This window comes from Sorghum bicolor, chromosome 1, assembly GCF_000003195.3.
Source record: "Sorghum bicolor cultivar BTx623 chromosome 1, Sorghum_bicolor_NCBIv3, whole genome shotgun sequence".
NCBI classification, from domain to species: Eukaryota; Viridiplantae; Streptophyta; class Magnoliopsida; order Poales; family Poaceae; genus Sorghum; species Sorghum bicolor.
In genome coordinates this window covers 74,170,496-74,187,994 of record NC_012870.2, presented here as the reverse complement: position 1 = coordinate 74,187,994, position 17,499 = coordinate 74,170,496, and the positions used below count along the sequence as shown (strand labels likewise).

The window sequence follows — 17,499 nt, the reverse complement described above, 5'->3', positions numbered from 1 at the left end:
TTCTGCCTTGTTTAATTTCGAAAATTAAAAAACTTTCGGTACTGTAGCGTAGCACTCTCGTTTGTTATCACTTTTCGGAACGGTAGCACTTTCGTTTGTTTGTGACAAATATTATCTAATCATGGACTAACTAGGATAAAAAGATTTGTCTCGTGATTTTCAGCTAAACTGTGTAATTAGTTTTTGTTTTCGTCTATATTTAATGTTCCATACATATGCTCGTTTGTTTGTGACAAATATTATCTAATCATGGACTAACTAGGATAAAAAGATTTGTCTCGTGATTTTCAGCTAAACTGTGTAATTAGTTTTTGTTTTCGTCTATATTTAATGTTCCATACATATGCCACAAGATTCGATGTGACGGGAATGTTGAAAATTTTTTGGTTTTCAGGTTGAGCTAAACGAGCCCAAGCCTTCGTGCTCTGCGGATTGGGATCGAGAAATAGTGCCACTCACTCCAGGTCACATCACATCAGGTCAGACACGAGTCGGGACACCGATTTCCACAGATGAACTGATCATGAACATGAACATGCATGCAGCCGCAGGGAGCGGGCCGATAGGAGCCGGCGCCGTAAACCCAGAAAAGAAAACGTAATTTACACGTACATATAATCGCATTTTTACATAATAATCCTAGAGCAGTTCCTTCACGGCTTCACCTAATAATTAATAGAAGTGCATAGACATACGTGTGTGCGATGAGCACGTTATCTAGGGACGAGACATGGCTGCAACCTTGCAGCTCGTAGCGTCGGAGCCTCGGAGGCGGTGGCAGCGGCGCCGTGGGAGTGTGACTGCGGCGGTGGGTTGGAGTTGGAGAAGACGGCCTCCCACACGTCGCCGAACGCCGCCACGATGTCGCGGCGGTGGCGCCGGTCGTTGAGCGCCAGAAAGCAGCGGAGCAGGCGCTCCAGGCCGTCGGCGTCGTAGATGCCGCGCCCCACGACCATCTCCGCCATGGACCGCCGGAAGTCGGCGCGGGGGTCGTCGGAGCGCTTCACCACCGCGAAGCCCCCGGCCAGCGCCGCGGCCGCAGCCTCGCCCTCCCGCTCCCCCCTCGCGGCGCTGTTCCGGCTCGCGCCCGTCGACGAGGACTCCGTCGTGGTGGTCGACGCCGCCGCAGCCGCGCGCAGCGCCGACGACGCTTCCCCAGCGGCGCCGAACGCCTTGTCGTCGTCGTCGTCGTCGTCGCTGCTGAACCACCCGCTGTCCCCCGACGACCAGCTCGCCGGGCCCGCCAGCCTCCGGTGGAGCATCCTCCGGCGGCAGCGGCGCGAGTGCCGCACCCTGCGCCGCGCGTCGATCTTGAGGCGGGGCGAGTCGTCGCCGTCGCCGTCGGAGGCGTACGCGCTGGCGGCCTCGATGACGTGCCAGCGGGAGCTCTTCAGCCAGCGGTACGCCGGCGTGCCACGCGCCGGGGGTAGGTCGTCGGCGCCGTAGTCCACGGCGCAGCCCCCCGCGCCGCAGGATGCAGGCGTCTGGGCCCCCCGCCCCCGACGCCGAGGCGCGCGGCGCGGGCAGCACGCGCCGCCTGATGGGGCCGGGACAACGGGCGGGTGATGAGCGGTCGGGAGGAGGGTGGTCGTGGGGCTCACCGCGGCGGCTGCCGACGGCGAGCGGCAGGAGTAGAAGAGGCGCTTGGCCATGCGTGGATCGGAGGTGGAGCGAGGAAGCTCGGTGCGCCGGGGACTGCCCGGTGGCGATGGATGATGAGGAGGTGTAAATGTAAATGTAAATGAGGCTGGTGTTGGGGAGGTGGCGGGGTTTAGGCCCTGTTTAGATTGGAGATGAAAATTTTTTGGATGTCATATCGGATATGTCGGAAGAATGTCGAGAGAGATTTTTAGAAACTAACAAAAAAACAAATTACATAGCTCGTCAGGAAACTGCAAGACAAATCTATTAAGTATAATTAATCAGTCATTAGCATATGTGGGTTACTGTAGCACTTAAGGCTAATCATGGAGTAACTAGGCTTAAAAGATTCGTCTCGCGATTTTCAACCAAACTGTGTAATTAGTTTATTTTTTATGTACATTTAATATTCCATATATATGTCTAAAGATTCGATGGGATGAATGAAAAAATTTTGGGTGGGAAACTAAACAGGGCCTTATACTATGAAAGGAAGCTTGTGAGAGATTGAGGGTCGGGGTTGGAGTCCGGGGGAACAGACACAGACACGGAGGAGCGGGAGCTACCAGTATGTTCTGGGACTGATAGCTAGCGAGCGTTGTGTGCATTCTGCGTTTCTGCACAAGGATCTTCCGTGTGTTTGTTTGTACTGCTTAGGCCTTGTTTAGTTCCCTGAAAATTTTGCAAAATTTTTCACATTCTCCGTCACATCGAATCTTTAGACGCATGCATGGAGTATTAAATATAGACGAAAATAAAAACTAATTGCACAGTTTACTCGAAATTGACGAGACGAATCTTTTGAATCTAGTTAGTCCATGATTGGATAATATTTGTTAAATACAAACGAAAGTGCTACAGTGTCTATTTCCCAAAATTTTTCAGAACTAAACAAGGCCTTAGAGCCTTACAGTAGACGTGAAGAATCACAGCAATATGGTGTTTTCCTGTTGACGTAGCACGGCTAATTTGAGATAATAAACTTGCGTGCGTCAGTACAGGCAAGTCAGGTCAGGCTCAGTCAAGCTTGAGCTGGCTCATCAAGAGCTCGGCTTGGCTCCCCAAGGAAAGAGGTAGACGGTCGGCTCGGCAAAGCTGGTTTACCGGCTCGAGCTAGTTTACTTAGCTCACAAATTGTAGTGCAAAAAAGAAAGGGAAAAGGTCTGGAGCATGTTCATTTTAAAATTATTTAGTAGTATTTTTCTCTCATAACAAATTAGTAAACAATACTTTTTGTCGACGAAAGCTGGTCGGCAGTCTACCTTGGGGTATACCCACGGTAGTAGTTTATCGGTAGACGGTGCGCAAACTACGAACTCGATGGTGACGCAAGACTCGGACAAGCTTTTTATCCAGGTTCGGCCGCCGAGTTAGCGTAATACCTACGTCCTGCGTGTGGTTGTATTGATTTGTGTTGAGAGAATCGTATGTCCTAGGGGGGTCCCTTGCCTCTCCTTATATAGTCTGAAGGGCAGGGTTACAGATCTGGAAACTAATCCTAGTCGGTTACAATTGTCATAGATAGTTCGATATCAATTCCTATTCTAACCGACTAGAATCCTGCTTGATCTCCACATCTTGCTTCCTTGCGCGAAACTCCAGGCTGTCGGATCAAGCCTTGAACTCGTCTCGTAATGGGCCAAGCCTCCTGGCCCAAGTCTAGCCGTAAGGGTATAGGGGTCTATCCCCCCACAGCTAGTCCCCGAGCACCATGTATTGTGATGTAACGCGCCGTCTTGAGCTTCTTCGATCAGTGAGGCTTGACGTCTTCAATAAGCAGGAAAGTCGTCCAAACAGTTGCAACAGTATTTTGACCAACTCAAAAAACAGTTGATCAACATTGACATCGAAGAAGCAGGTTGTTTGAAGAATGCATGGTGCTCTAAATTAAAAAAGATTTCTTTCTTGGTGAAGTGTGCCCACTTTACTTTTCTGAAAAGCATGGACCTAAAAAAAACCAAGCATATTCACCGCAAGGTGAAGTGTGCCCACTTAGTCCCCGAGCCTGGTAGTAGGTGACGTAGGCACGTGGTGCCGGGGTCAAAAGAAAAGTCCTCAAAGAAATTCTAAAACTGAGATGCATCGCCAGATGCATCGTACCGATGTAGTCCCCGAGCTTGCTGGAAGGCGAAGTATGAGCCTTGTAGCAAGGTCTAAAAAGTTGAATTTACCAGTCTGACTGCAATTGAATAGATTAATCGACCAGTCCCCGAGCATATAACACTCGGTGGTCGGTACAGTCCCCTAGCATGTAGTGCTCGGTAGTCGGCACAGTCCCCGAGCACGGTGTAGGTTCCGTTGGACAAGTCCCCAAGCGCGGTTGGGAACGTAAATAATAGTATGACGACCAGTACCCAGGCGCCAAGTGCGCTGCTTAGTATTCTGCGTTGCTATACTGTACGACCAGTCCCCGAGCATCGAGTGCTCGGTGGTCAGTGTAGTCTTTGAAGGTCCGAGCTGATGGACTGGGCGACCAGTCCCCGAGCATCAATTGCTCGGTGGTCGGTGCAGTCTTTGAAGTTCGGAGCTGATGGACTGGTCGACCAGTCCCCGAGCATCAAGTGCTCGGTGGTCGGTGCAGTCCCCGGATTGTTGACTCTCTGGCATATTTGTCTTCTTTTTATTGAAACGATCTTTTCAGTTAAAGTTGACATGACGAGACCTCCTGATGGGTTGTCAGATGGACGCATGAAAAGTTGCGCCTGGCAACTGTGCAGCCGCCCTTTACGTGGTTTGAGAAAAAGGAAACCATCAATTGGTACGAAAACTCCGCCGCATTAATTGTCTATAATCATTGTAAACCGAAACGCCGCATCCGCCGCATGGCCCGCCCACTTCCCGAGAATACAGGAAATGGGAGGGGTGGAGTTGCGGGTTATAAGAGCCTGACAGTTCCGCCTGTACTCCTTACCCTGCCATTGCCCTCAAGCCTTCCATTCTCGCCTCTTTCAATCACCTGCATCTTCGTAACCCAAATCCACTTCTCACCTCCAATGGCGAAGAGCGACTCCAAGAAGAGGGCCGAACTGATGGCCAAGGAGTGGAAGAAGTCCCGCAGCACCACCAAATCCCTCGGTGACCTCGTCGACATGGGACTCCTGCACAGCTCGGAGCTTGGCGGCTGGAGAGCGCCGGAAGGAGAAAGCTTCCCCGACCCTCGTGCCGGTGAGATCGTCGTGTTCGAAGATTTCGTTAAGAGGGGATTTGGGGTTCCGGTTCATCCTTTTCTCCAAGGTCTTCTTTTGTATTATGAGATCGGGATTTGCAATCTGCACCCGAACTCAATTCTCCTTATCTCCACGTTTATTCATCTGTGCGAGGCCTATGTTGGCATAGAGCCGCACTTCGATCTTTTTCGTTACCTTTTCTGCTTGAGGAAGAAGGGAGCAGTTGGAGGCTCCAAGGTTGCAGGTGGAGTATACCTCAACCTTCGTGATGGAATGAAGAACCACTACCTGCACTGTCCATGGAACACTTCCTTGACCGAATGGTATAGGAAGTGGTTCTACGTCAGGGAGGAACCGGGCAGCTCCACGTTCTGCGACGTGGGGTACATTCCCGAGAAGAGGGTGAGCTGGACCGACCGCCCGGAGTTCGACGGTCAAGTGGCAGATCTGATGAAGCTGATCGACTGGTCGCGCCTGGATGGGCTTGGCTTGGTCGGCAACTTTATTTGTCGTCGGGTGATGCCCTACCAGAAGAGGGTGCACTCGGCGTACGAGTATGCCGGAAGCGTGGACCCGACCTGGATGCGACCGGAGATCTTGGAGAAGGCGGAGGTACAACAGCTGTTGAACGAGCTGTTCAACTTCGCGGACGGAGGCTTCATCCGTGGCAGTGATCGGGTGCAAGCCTTCAAGTTAGGCCGACCAGCACCAAAGGTATGTTGCAGATTATTTTGTTTTAGTATTCGTATATCGTATGTGGCTGGCTCATCTTTGTTGCTTTTTGCAGATCGGCGATGTCGACCGGTGCACAGTGTATGTATCACTGGCACCGGGGATGGAGAATCCTGCGGGAGAAGACCCGCTAGAGGAGGACGCTGCTCGGTGTGCTCATTACACCAGCAGTGAGGAGGAACAAGCCCGCCCCGTCCCAACCACCGAGGAAAGGGTGTCGGGGAAAAGGCCAATGCCTGTGGATCCGTCGCCGATGCCGACACTGCCGGCGGAGAGCAGCCGAGCGCCGAAGCGGCGTCGGTTCGTTCGGATCGACGACGACGAGGAGGAGGAGGAGGCCGTTCCGTCGTTGGTCCGGAGGCCTCCTAGCCGTCCGGACGGCGGGGCGACCACTGCCGACCGTGTGGCCGTCGATCCACCTGCGCCTCGCGCTGGGGAGTCGGGAGCACAGGTGCCGACTGGTCGGACGAGAAGGAGGTTTACCGCGACCCACCGCCGCTCAAACCTGTAAGTGTTCAACTTACGTATTTCACCGATGTTTTTTTTATTGTAGTTTTGTTCCTTTAGCGCGGCGTCGGATGTCAACCCTGGCCATGCCGCTGGCCAGGGGACGAGTGAGCCGGTTTGCGCTGCTGAAGACGCGGCCCCGCAGACCGCAGAGCAGCCTACGGCTGCAGCCGTGCCTGAGAGCGCCGAGGAGTCCCCGGCCGCGGCACCGGCTACGTTGAGCAGCCCGATCAGGGTTGAGGAGGCTATGGGGACGCCTCCCCCAGCCAGCACCACGGAAAGGGAGGGAAGGGCCCCGACCCCTCCTCCCGCCCTTAGCAGCCGGGGTACGGGAACATGGGCACGTTCCCCGTTCCGGGAACTTCGTCCCGAAACGTGGAACGGGAACATCATGGAACATCGTTCTCAAATGCGGTGGAACACGAATTATATATAGGAGCAATCATAGGAACGTCAGTCCCAAGCGACTATGGAACTTCCTGGTGTGTGTGCATACTGCGCCGTACCCGTCCGTGAGCGATCGGCAAAAAATCTAGATGGTGATTGACTCATTGGCCTAGACCTGCCATGAACCTTAAGGTTGGAGTTGGACAGCCCTAAATGAAACAAAAATACAATAGTAAACTATATCACGCTAGGAATCGAACTCATTTGGTTCAAAACAACACGTAAAACTACCTGAGCCAACCACTACGTCCCAAACACGTTCCTTTAGAAAGTGGAACGCGTTCCGCAACTTAAAGGAACGAGACGAGGCTATATACCCCCTACGTTCCATAGTTTATGAGAATATCGTACCGCGTACCACGTTCCCGTACCACGTACCCTATGTTCCGAGAACTTGGCTGCTAAGCTCCCGCCGGGGAGGGTGAAGTCTCCACACCGCCCCGAGCAGGGGCCGCTTCGACTGCAGGCTCCCCAGGTCTGGTCCAGGGACCAGTAATGCCTGGGACCGCTACCAGAAGCAACGCAGCGCGGGAGGAGGAAGCTCAGGCGGCCTCCGAGGACGAGGTGGAGGAGATTGAGGGTCGTCCCCGTGATGGCCGCCAACACGTGTATGTGTGGCGCCAACGCGGGGATCACTTTATCGGGCATGAAGAGCTCGCCGAGACCGAGGAGGCCGAAAGGGTGGAGCGCGCGGCCAAGCGCCTCGTCGACAAAGTCAAGGTAAGCGACTTTTTGTACTGCTGTACATTCAATGCCTTGTCGTGCATGGTCGTTATATGTTCGCTTTGTAGGGCGCAATGAAAACGGCAAAGTACCGGAAACGGTGCTTTGACCAGATAGAAGGCGTCGTGGCCGAGAACAAGGCCCTGGCCGCGGAGGTAGACCGGCTGCGGTCGGAAGTCGGGGAGAAGGTGGCCGAGATGAGCGCCCAAGAGGAGCGTCGTCTCGACCTCACTCGTCGCTTGGCCGACCAGTACCGGCAGCGAGAAGGTTAGTCACACGCTCCGAGCAGCTTTGCGTACTTGTGTAGTTTGCTTTACTGACCAGTTTATGATTCACGCAGACTTGGAGGAGGAGGTGGCGCGCCTCCGACAAGAGAAGGAGCAGCTCAGCCAACAGCTCGCCGGTGCGCTGGAGTCCGGGCGGCGAGCAGGAGAGGAATTGGGTCGAAAGGACCGGGAATTATCTGGTAATGGGTGCCGCCTTGTTAGCTGCTGCTTGTCGCCCCTTTGTTTGTTTGGTATGCCGAAAATAACGCTTTGTTTCGTTTGCAGTGGTCAAGGTGAACGCCAAGAAGCACCTGGATGATCTGGTCAAGGACCGGGACTCCTGGAAGGTCAACTGTTGCAGGATCTGGAAAGGAGTGTCCCCGGTCCTAGACCTGATCAGTCCCGAGCTCCCGGAGAGCCAGCCCCGCGCGCCACGGTTGACCCCGGTCGAGAAGGCGCAACGGGCGTGGGACTGGCTCCAGCAGTTCGTGAAGGACGCCGGGGAGTTTGCCGGCGCGCACGTCCTCAGCATGGTGCGCGCCCACTACCCCCTGATCGACTTGAGCAGGCTGGAGAAGGGGTACCCGAAGGAGGTCGGCCCACAGGAAGCGGACGAGCTTCGAGGTAGTCTGCTGGACTTGTCGTCGACAGTGATCGGCGACATCAATCTGTGCGGAGCGGCCACTCCCCCAGACCAGCCGAGTTCAGATAGGTCGGCCAGGGAGTTGTCGGGCGCGTCCGTTGCGGGAGATGGGCGGTAGACGCCTGCGGTCTCGACCAGCCAGGCGCCGGTGGCCCCGACCCCTTCGTCCGGGCAGCAGGGCCAGGCGGGTGATCAGCCCGAGCAGCTAGGCCAATAGAGTAGTCTGTAGGAATAGACTAGTGTCTGCCCGTCAGGGTATTTGTTGTAAACTTTGTATTTAAATTTTGTAATAAAGTTTGCTTTTTGTCATGACTGTTGTTTTGAGCGCTGTAAGATTATCTGAGTGACGTGTCACCGTATTCGTCTTGGTAGTCGTTAAGAGCATCCATTGCAGAAGTTTTGCCGAGTGCTGTGTGCGACAAGGTATAGGCAAAAAATAGAGAATTTCATTATTAACAATTATAAGATACTTACAAAGGAAAGTTATTAAAACTTTATGGATAGAAACGTCGCAGTTTGTCTATGTGCCAAGAGTTAGGCACTCGTGTTCCGTCTGGGTATGCCAATCTGTAGGACGTAGGTCGTGTGACCTCGGTCACCACGAAGGGTCCTTCCCAGGGAGTGGATAGCTTGTGCATTCCCTCCTGGCTTGTTTTCCATCGAAGTACCAGATCGCCGACCACGAAGGAACGGTCCTTGACGTTCCTGTTGTAGTATCGCCTGACTGCCGCGAGATATTTTGCTGTTCGGAGACAAGAATCTAAACGCTTTTCCTCCATGCAATTGATTTCGAGTTCTCTGGCGTTGTCGGCGGTCGCCTGGTCGAAGTGTTCGATTCTAGGAGATCCGAAGTGTATGTCAGACGGCAGGACCGCCTCTGAACCGTACACCATGAAGTCGGGAGACACCCCTGTGTTTCGACTGGTCTGAGTTCGGAGGCCCCAGACCACTGCCGGCAATTCTTTCATCCATCGACCGGGTGCTCTGTCGTTTTCGGTGTACAACCTTTTCTTTAGGGCGTCAACGATCATTCCGTTAGCACGTTCAACTTGACCGTTGGCACGTGGATGTGCCACTGACACGTATTTTATGACTATGCGTGTGTCATCGCAGAAGTCCCAAAAAGTGGTGCCAGTAAACTGAGTGCCCAGGTCGGTGATTATGCTGTTCGGGATGCCGAATCTGTGTATGATTTGATTGAGGAACTCCACAGCCTTCTCGGAGGTTGCCTTGACCAGAGGCATGTATTCAATCCACTTGGAGAACTTGTCAATTAACACGAAAACAAACTTGAAATTGCCCGGGGCTGGTTTAAATGGCCCGATCATGTCAAGCCCCCGGCAAGCAAAGGGCCAAGACGACGAGATGGTTTGAATTTCGTGGGCAGGTACGTGGGTCCTCTTAGCGAAAAACTGACATCCTTCGCAATGTCGAACCAGTTTTTCTGCGTCGCCGACCGCGGTTGGCCAATAAAAACCTGCTCGGAAAGCCTTTCCGACCAGCGTTCTGGATGCGGCGTGATTGCCGCAGGATCCAGCATGTATGTCTTCTAAGAGCTTGATACCATCATCTTGGGGTATGCACTTGAGCAGTACTTCGGAGCTTGCGTTTTTCCGCATGAGTTTGCCGTCGACCAGGATGTAGTTCTTTGATCGTCGAATGAGGCGCTCGTTCTCTGTTTTGTCCTGAAGGCCTGTCCCGTCCGATATGTATTTGATGAACGGGGTACGCCAGTCACGCCCACCGGTTGTCGGAGTGGCGTCGTCTATGAGCATTGCCTCGGTGGGTTGCTTGTCGACCAGGGAGGAGCCTACGCTTGGCTCGTGGATGTCCTGGACGAAAATACCCCGCGGGATCTGGGCCCGAGATGAGCCTAACTTCGACAACGCATCTGCTGCTTGGTTCTTATCCCGGACCACGTGGATGTACTCTATGCCGTAGAAGTTGGTTTCCCATTTGCGAATTTCTTTGCAGTAGAGATCCATCTTCTCGTGGGTTGCGTCCCACTCCTTGTTGAGCTGGTTGATGACCAAAGCGGAGTCGCCATAAACATAGAGGCGCTTGACTCCCAGCTCAACGGCTAGTCTTATGCCATGCAAGCACGCTTCGTATTCGGCGACGTTGTTTGACGCCGGAAAAAGGATCCGAAGGACGTAACACAGTTTGTCCTTGTTGGGTGATACGAACAGTATCCCAGCGCCGGCACCGTTGATGTTCAAGGACCCGTCAAAGAACATTGACCAGTGGTCTGAGACATCGGGAACAGAAGGCTCGTTGAGATCCGTCCATTCAGCAATGAAATCGACCAGGGCCTGAGACTTGACAGTGGTGCGACTCTGGAACTCTAGGGAAAATGGACATAATTCCATTGCCCATTTCACGATTCTGCCATTGGCGTCTTTATTGCGCAGGATGTCCCCGAGAGGGAAACTGGTTGTCACCAGGACTTGATGGCCGTCGAAGTAGTGCTTCAGCTTTCTTGACGTTATTAGAATGGCGTATATGAGCTTCTGTATTTGTGGATACCTGGCCTTGGACTCGTTTAAGACTTCACTTATGAAGTAAACTGGTCTCTGGACCTTGTAGGCGTGACCTGGTTCACCTCGCTCGACCACTATTGCCGTGGAAACAACCCTGTCGGTTGCAGCAATGTAAAGGAGTAGGTCTTCGTTGGGCTGAGGCGCTGTAAGGACAGGTGGTGAAGTGAGGAAGGTCTTAAGCTGGTTGAATGCGGTGTCGGCTTCTTCTGTCCAAGAAAATTTTTCCGACGCTTTTAATAGTTTGAAGAAAGGGAGGCCTTTTTCTCCTAGCCTTGAGATGAAGCGACTGAGGGCGGCCATACATCCGGTTAGCTTTTGGATATCCTTTACGTTCTTCGGTGGTCGCATGTCGAGTACCGCCTTTACTTTTGAAGGGTTTGGTCGTATGCCGTCGCGACTGACAACGTTGCCGAGCAGTAGACCGGAAGGAACGCCGAAAATGCATTTCTTGGGGTTGAGCTTCCACTTGTACCTATTGAGTGCCTTGAAAGTTCGGTCTAAGTTGTCGATTAGGGTGCTCGCGTCCCTTGTTTTTACGACCACGTCGTCCACATAGGCCTCGACGAGGTCATCACGAATCTCGTCGTGGAGGCATTGCTGGATGGCCCTTTGATAAGTGGCTCCGGCGTTTTTGAGTCCGAAAGACATGGTCGTGTAGCAGTATGCGCCGAAAGGTGTAATAAAAGACGTTTTGATCTGATCTTCTTCCTTTAGCGAAATCTGGTGATAACCAGAGTAGCAGTCTAGAAAGGAGAGGAGTTCGCATCCGGCCGTTGAGTCGACCACCTCGTCGATGCGAGGGAGACCAAAAGGATCTTTAGGACAGTGTTTATTGAGATCAGTGTAATCAACGCACATTCTCCATTCATTATTCTTTTTGCGTACAAGAACCGGATTGGCGAGCCAATCGGGGTGATACACTTCTTTTATGAATCCGGCTGCTAGAAGCCGTGTGATTTCTGTCCTAATAGCCTCCTTTTTGTCACGAGCGAACCGTCGCAGCTTTTGCTTGATTGGTCTTGCGGTCTTCGAGACATTTAAGGAGTGCTCGATCAGGTTTCGTGGGACGCCGGGCATGTCTGCGGGTTTCTATGCGAAAACGCTTACGTTGTCCCTTAGAAACCTGACGAGCGCGTCTTCCTATTTTGGATCCAGGTTGGCCCCGATGAGGGCCGTCTTCTCGGGGCTGCCATCGACCAGTTGTACTTCTTTGTGCTCCTTGGATTTTGAGTTCTTTCTGGCTGTCTCCTGCTCAGGTAATCGGAGCTGGTCGGGAAGCAGCTGCGCGACTTGAGTTGTTGTTTCTGCCATGCGGATTGAGAGGTCGATTGCTTCGGTGATCTTGAAGCTCTCCTCTTTGCAGGTATACGCAGTGTAAACATTGCCTCTGACGGTTAGGACACCCTTCTCCGTAGGCATCTTAAGGACCAGGTATGAGTAGTGCGGGACTGCCATGAACTTTGTCAGCGATGGTCGGCCCAGTATAGCGTGATAGGTCCCGTCGAAATCGGTGACCACGAAGTTGATGAACTCCGTCCGGAAGTGGTCGGGTGTGCCGAATTGGACAGGCAATGTTATCTGTCCGAGAGGCACTGAACTTTGACCCGGCAAAACCCCCTAGAATTGGGCGTCGTAAGGTTTTAGTTGTGCAGGAGATATCTTGAGGGCGGGCAGACTGTTGCGAAAGAGGATGTCAATGGAGCTTCCCCCGTCCACGAGCACGCGCTCGAATCTGATGCTGTTGATGCAAGGGTCCAGAATCAGGGGGAAACGACCCGGCTCTGGGATAGCGGCCCACTGGTCCTTCCTGCTGAACGAGATCTCCCTGTGGGACCACGGGGGGAATTTTGGGTCTGCGATCAGCCCGTCCGTGCTGTCTATGTTGAGGCAGGCTCTCTTTAACAGCTTTCTTTCTCGCTTAGATTCAATGGAGACCTTGCCCCCGAAAATGGAGTGGACCACGTCGGTGGGGCTGACGTACTGGTGTCGGGGGTCCCTATCTTGGTCCTCGTCCTCATCTTCGTGGTCGTGCCCGTCTCGCTTGTTGTTTTTCTTGGCGGAGTCGTCTTGGGCGGCCCGCCGTGTATAGATGCTTTTGAGGACGCGACACTCTTCCATGGTATGATTAGACTTTGGGTGCTGTTGGCATGGTCCCTTCAACGTTTTGTTGTAGTCTTCTTGGTAGTCCCGTCGTCCGTTGGGACGCTTGACCGTGTTTACTTCGTGGTCGTAGTCGCGAGGGCGCTTTCCTCTGAAATCGTCGCGGTTGTCGGAGCGGCGGTGGTTTCTGCTGTCGTAGCGACCACGACCGTCATCTCGCCGGGGAGGCTGGTCGGGACCTCTCGCATCGTCTCGGATTAGTTTTTCTGCGTCGTCGGCATCGGCGTAATTTTTGGCCGTGGCGAGGAGCTCTGCTACCGTTGTTGGACGTTTACGCAACAGCTTGTTCCTCAGCGCTTCGTGGAAACGCAGGCCCTTGATGAAGGCTGAGATGGCCTCGTCGTGAGAAATCTTTGGGATTTTGAGGCGCATATCCGAGAATCGTCGGATGTAATCGCGCAGAGGTTCGTTCTTCCTGTCCCTTATCCTTTCAAGGTCATACTTGTTTCCAGGCTGCTCGCATGTGGCGATGAAGTTGTCGATGAAAGCCTGGCGTAGCTCTTCCCAAGAGTCGAAGGAGTCCTCGGGCAAGCCAAGAAGCCACTGATGACCAGCCTGGTCGAGGACTACGGGGAAGTAGTTAGCCATGACGTGCTCATCCCCTGCCGCTGATCGGACGGCGATTTCATAGAGGGTGATCCAGTTCTCTGGATTTTCCTTGCCGTCGTATTTTTTAAGTTTTTCGAGCTTGAAATTGCGGGGCCAAACGACCTGGCGGAGGTGTGAGGAGAACTGTCTTAGGCCCGGAGGACCGTGCGTTGCATCGTACTCGATGCGGCGCAGGTTTTCGTGGACTGCTCTCTCTGTGGCGCGCCTGTTGATGCGGTCCCGGGCATCTTTGGGAGGGATGTTGTGGCGGAGATCCCTGTGCTGGTTTACTTCTTGGCCGCGTACGCGGTTCTGCTTGCGGCGACCGTCGGCGTCCCGACCACCATCGTCGCGCCGTGAGTCCTTTCGACGGTTGTCGGGGGAGCGGCTGCGGTGACGCCTGCTGGGAGACGGTGAGGCCCGGCTACGATTAGTCTGGTCAGAGGCGGCTTCCGTATAAGAGACGTCCTGGACTCTCTTGAGCAGAGTGACTGTCTGTCCCATTGCAGCGATCAGGTGTGCTCGGATGCTGGTCCGGACTCCCTGGCACTCGGGGGTATCAGGAAGCCGATCTAGGTTAGCCATGGCGACAACCACGTTGGCGCTTGGCGTTTTGTAGACTGGCTGGTCCCCGACCATGTCAAAGGCATTGTAACACCCCAGGTGTTTGTCACTTGCTAAGTACTAGGTTTGAGCTCAAACATGACAAGTTCAATGGTAATATAGAGGTCAAAGTCAATCTATGAAAGTAAACCCCAACTTGGGCTTGGTGGATGCAACCTTGCTTGCATATATGCCTTTTTAAAAGGTATGCTTTGATGATGCTAATGGAACCTTTTCCATGTGCCTTATATCCATCCCAATCTATGTTGGTCTATGGAAAAGTTTGGTGAAGTTTGGAATCAAGAAGTCACATGAAATGATAAGTTATATCCTTGCCGGAATGGCTCTATTAAGGAAATAGAATCATGGGTCATCAAACAACCCTTGGAAACATGTTCATATGACTCTAGATGAATTATACAATAAAAGTCATGAAGGGTTCATGTTGAGCTTATGTCAAGAAAATGCTTTAATTGGCCTAAAATCCTATTTGGAGCTTTATCGGGTTACTGCTTTGACCAAAGTGAAAGATTGACTTCTGTTGCAGTTATGAGTTTTGACCCTAAATGAAAGTTGTAGTATTGCTTCTGTAGAACAAACTTTGTTTAAGTATCAAGAGCTAGTTTGGTTCCTATCCTAATCAAATTGAGCTCTCAATAATCAATTCAGTGCTGATTTGCTACCTCCATATTTTGGCTGTCCCTGAAAGTGACAGCAGTGAGTTAGCTCCTTCATGACTTTTGATTATCCAAATTCTTATGGTAACTCAATTAGATTCCTTAATATGAGTTGGACTACTCTTCTTGATGAAAGCAATGGATCAAGTATCATCAAATTTGGAGTTCATTTGGGTATCTAAAAGTAGCTCCCAAAACAGCAAAAAGTTATTTTATCGCTAAACGGACGTCGACCCGTTGGCATGCCGCGTTCTCGTGTTTTTGTTAAGCAACTCAAGTTGGTCCAAAATTAAAAGTTGTGGATAATTGTTTGGAGAAGGTTATGTAAAAAGTTGCATCAAGTTTGACATGGTTTGGACCATCAATTCTTGGTTTTCCTAATCACCGTCAATACGTTGACACTCGGGAATTGGCATCTAATTATCTCTTAATCTGTTGGTCTAATGACCATGGTCACTTAATCAAAGTTGGAGAGCAGGCCGAGGTGAGCAAACTTCCTTTTTGGCCCAAGATCCAATTCGGCCCAGAAGTGGCCCAAACCGGCGTCCCACCTTCCCTACTTCGTCGCCCGCCACGTGCTCGGTAAAATGCGCCTGTGGTCGACGCGCGTCCTGGGCGTGGCAGCCATGCGCGAGCTGTGCCTCCACCCTTCCAAGCGCCGCTGCCGCGTGCCTCCAGCGCCCTCACCTAATGTCACAAGCTGAGCACCCGTCCTCGGTCTCTCTCCCCCGCTCGCTACCCTCTGTCTCGTCCTCCATCGCGGGAACGCGAGCTCGCTCCGCCATGGATGTGCAAGCTCTAAGCCGCCGTCTCGTTCCCTTGCCTCCGCGCCTCCTCTGTCCTAGCAGCGCCTTCCATCGCCTTCGCCACTCGTTCACGAACCCGGCGCGCCCCTTCCCTGCCTCTCCAGCCGCCGGAGTAGCCCCGGCATTGGTTTGTCAGGGTAGTGGCCGCGTCTGCTCGTGGCCATAGCCGTTGCGGTCAAGGTCTTGCCGAGACGAGCTGCTCCCTGCGTGCGCCCGGGCCCCCTGAGGCTCCCCATCAACTTCCCCGCCGTCAACGTGCACTTCTCCGGCAGGAACAGGAGCTCCGGCGACGATTCCTCTGTTCTGCTCGCGACCAAGGGCCTCGTGCCCAAATTCGACTAAAGACAGGGGGTTTTCTGCATAACGCATGACACATGTGAATAGTACCTGCAGGGACCTCTCGGTTGTAGTTTGTTTTGCGGATAACTTAAGGGTCTCTGTGCAAATCTGTTTTTCCTTCATATGGCTGAAGTTTGGAAAATCATCATAAATTGTAGAAAAATCGTAAAATAGTAAATGTGGACTTTTTGGAATCCTTGTGAAATTCTCTATGCAGTAGATCTATAATATGGCATGGTTTAGTTTGACGTTTTAGTCATAAAAATAGATTTATGCAGTTAGGTTTTAATTGCTTGTTATATTTGTCTTTTTCATAAATGCTGTAGTATTGCTCGAATAAATGTGAAAATATTGTGACATGCTTTTCATATGATATTTGATGTCTGGCATTTGTTTCATGAATTTAGGATTGATAGATTAAGAGTTATGAAAATAACAAATGCCCTGTGTTGCTTTGCTCCTATTCTGAGTGGATCTGCATGTTTGTATTGTTTGGCTCAGTTAAGTTGAGAATATTGCCTAGATGAAAATATATAAGTTTTAGTAATTTTCATAAGCTTTCCAGAAAGGTAAATAGCACAATTTTTGGTTAAGCACATGTTTAGTTATAGTGGTTTAAAGTACTGTTCCAGTTTCTGTTTAAACCCAGACAGGGTTGCATTGTTTGTAATGTAAGACCTTTTTAGTTGTAGATTTAGCTGTACATGTTTATAACAAAGTTGTTCACAATTAATTAAGGTTTCTAGAAAGTATATAACCATAATTTATGGACATGTGAAACTCAAGTTATGGGTGTTTAATGTAGCATGACAGATTCTGTCTGTGTTTTGGACAGAGTTATCTTCATGGGATTAATTGACCTTGTTAACTGTAGATTCATATTTAGATGATAATAAGAAAGTTGTAGGTAACTTTATAAGCTTTCCAAAAATATAAGAATTATGTTTGCTGGAGGTCTACAACTCTAGTTATGCTGCTTTGAATTGCCTATCAGTTTTCTGTGTAATTGTACCCCTACTGTTTGGCAGCATGAGCAGTTTTATTTATGCAATTAATTCCATGATATAAATGATGTTTGCTGTGAAACATGTATATATAAAAGATGTAGATAACTTATTAATATATCTTGTGGTAAAGTTTCATATCATTTAGCTAAGTGGTTTGTGAGTTACAGTAGTATGAATTTCATCCTTTGAAATGCTTGTTCTCTGGAAGTTCCTGGACCAGATTATATGGTCATGCATGTTTGACTTGGTTAACTTGTTAATCATGCTAATATGATTAAAAATTAATTGTAGATAATTTTATAATCTTTCCAGAATGTCCTATTGCATAGTTTTTGGAGTTGTGTAACTCCAGTTATGATTTATTTACTGAGTTGTTGCATGTATGTCCAAAATTGCTGAAAATGCATGAATGCTTGATTGCATTACTTGTTGTGTGCAAACTGTGATTTATGTCTTTAATGGTGATTAAGTAATACACTTGTAACCTTGTAAAACTTGTGTCATTATTGATATGTTTGCTCTATATAATTGGTCATGTGATGTTAGCTAAATAACTTTAGATGCCTATGTCTTGCATACTTTTATGTAATGCATGTTGTGTCACTATTCCGCATATTCATGCACTTGCATCTTGCATCTCATCTAGGTGCGCT

The 17,499-nt window shown here is 50.9% G+C and overlaps 1 protein-coding gene across 1 annotated transcript; it reads right to left on the bottom strand.

Annotated features, from left to right (window-relative positions):
* Positions 495-1,787, bottom strand: LOC8054248 (transcription repressor OFP7). Its single transcript, XM_002465651.2, has one exon. The coding sequence runs from the start codon at positions 1,650-1,652 to the stop codon at positions 714-716; it is 939 nt and encodes a 312-aa protein (XP_002465696.2). The 5' UTR covers positions 1,653-1,787; the 3' UTR covers positions 495-713.

Coding starts and splice junctions, on each gene's coding strand:
- LOC8054248 (XM_002465651.2), bottom strand. CDS start 1,652: ATGGCCAAGCGCCTCTTCTACTCCTGCCGCTCGCCGTCGGCAGCCGCC.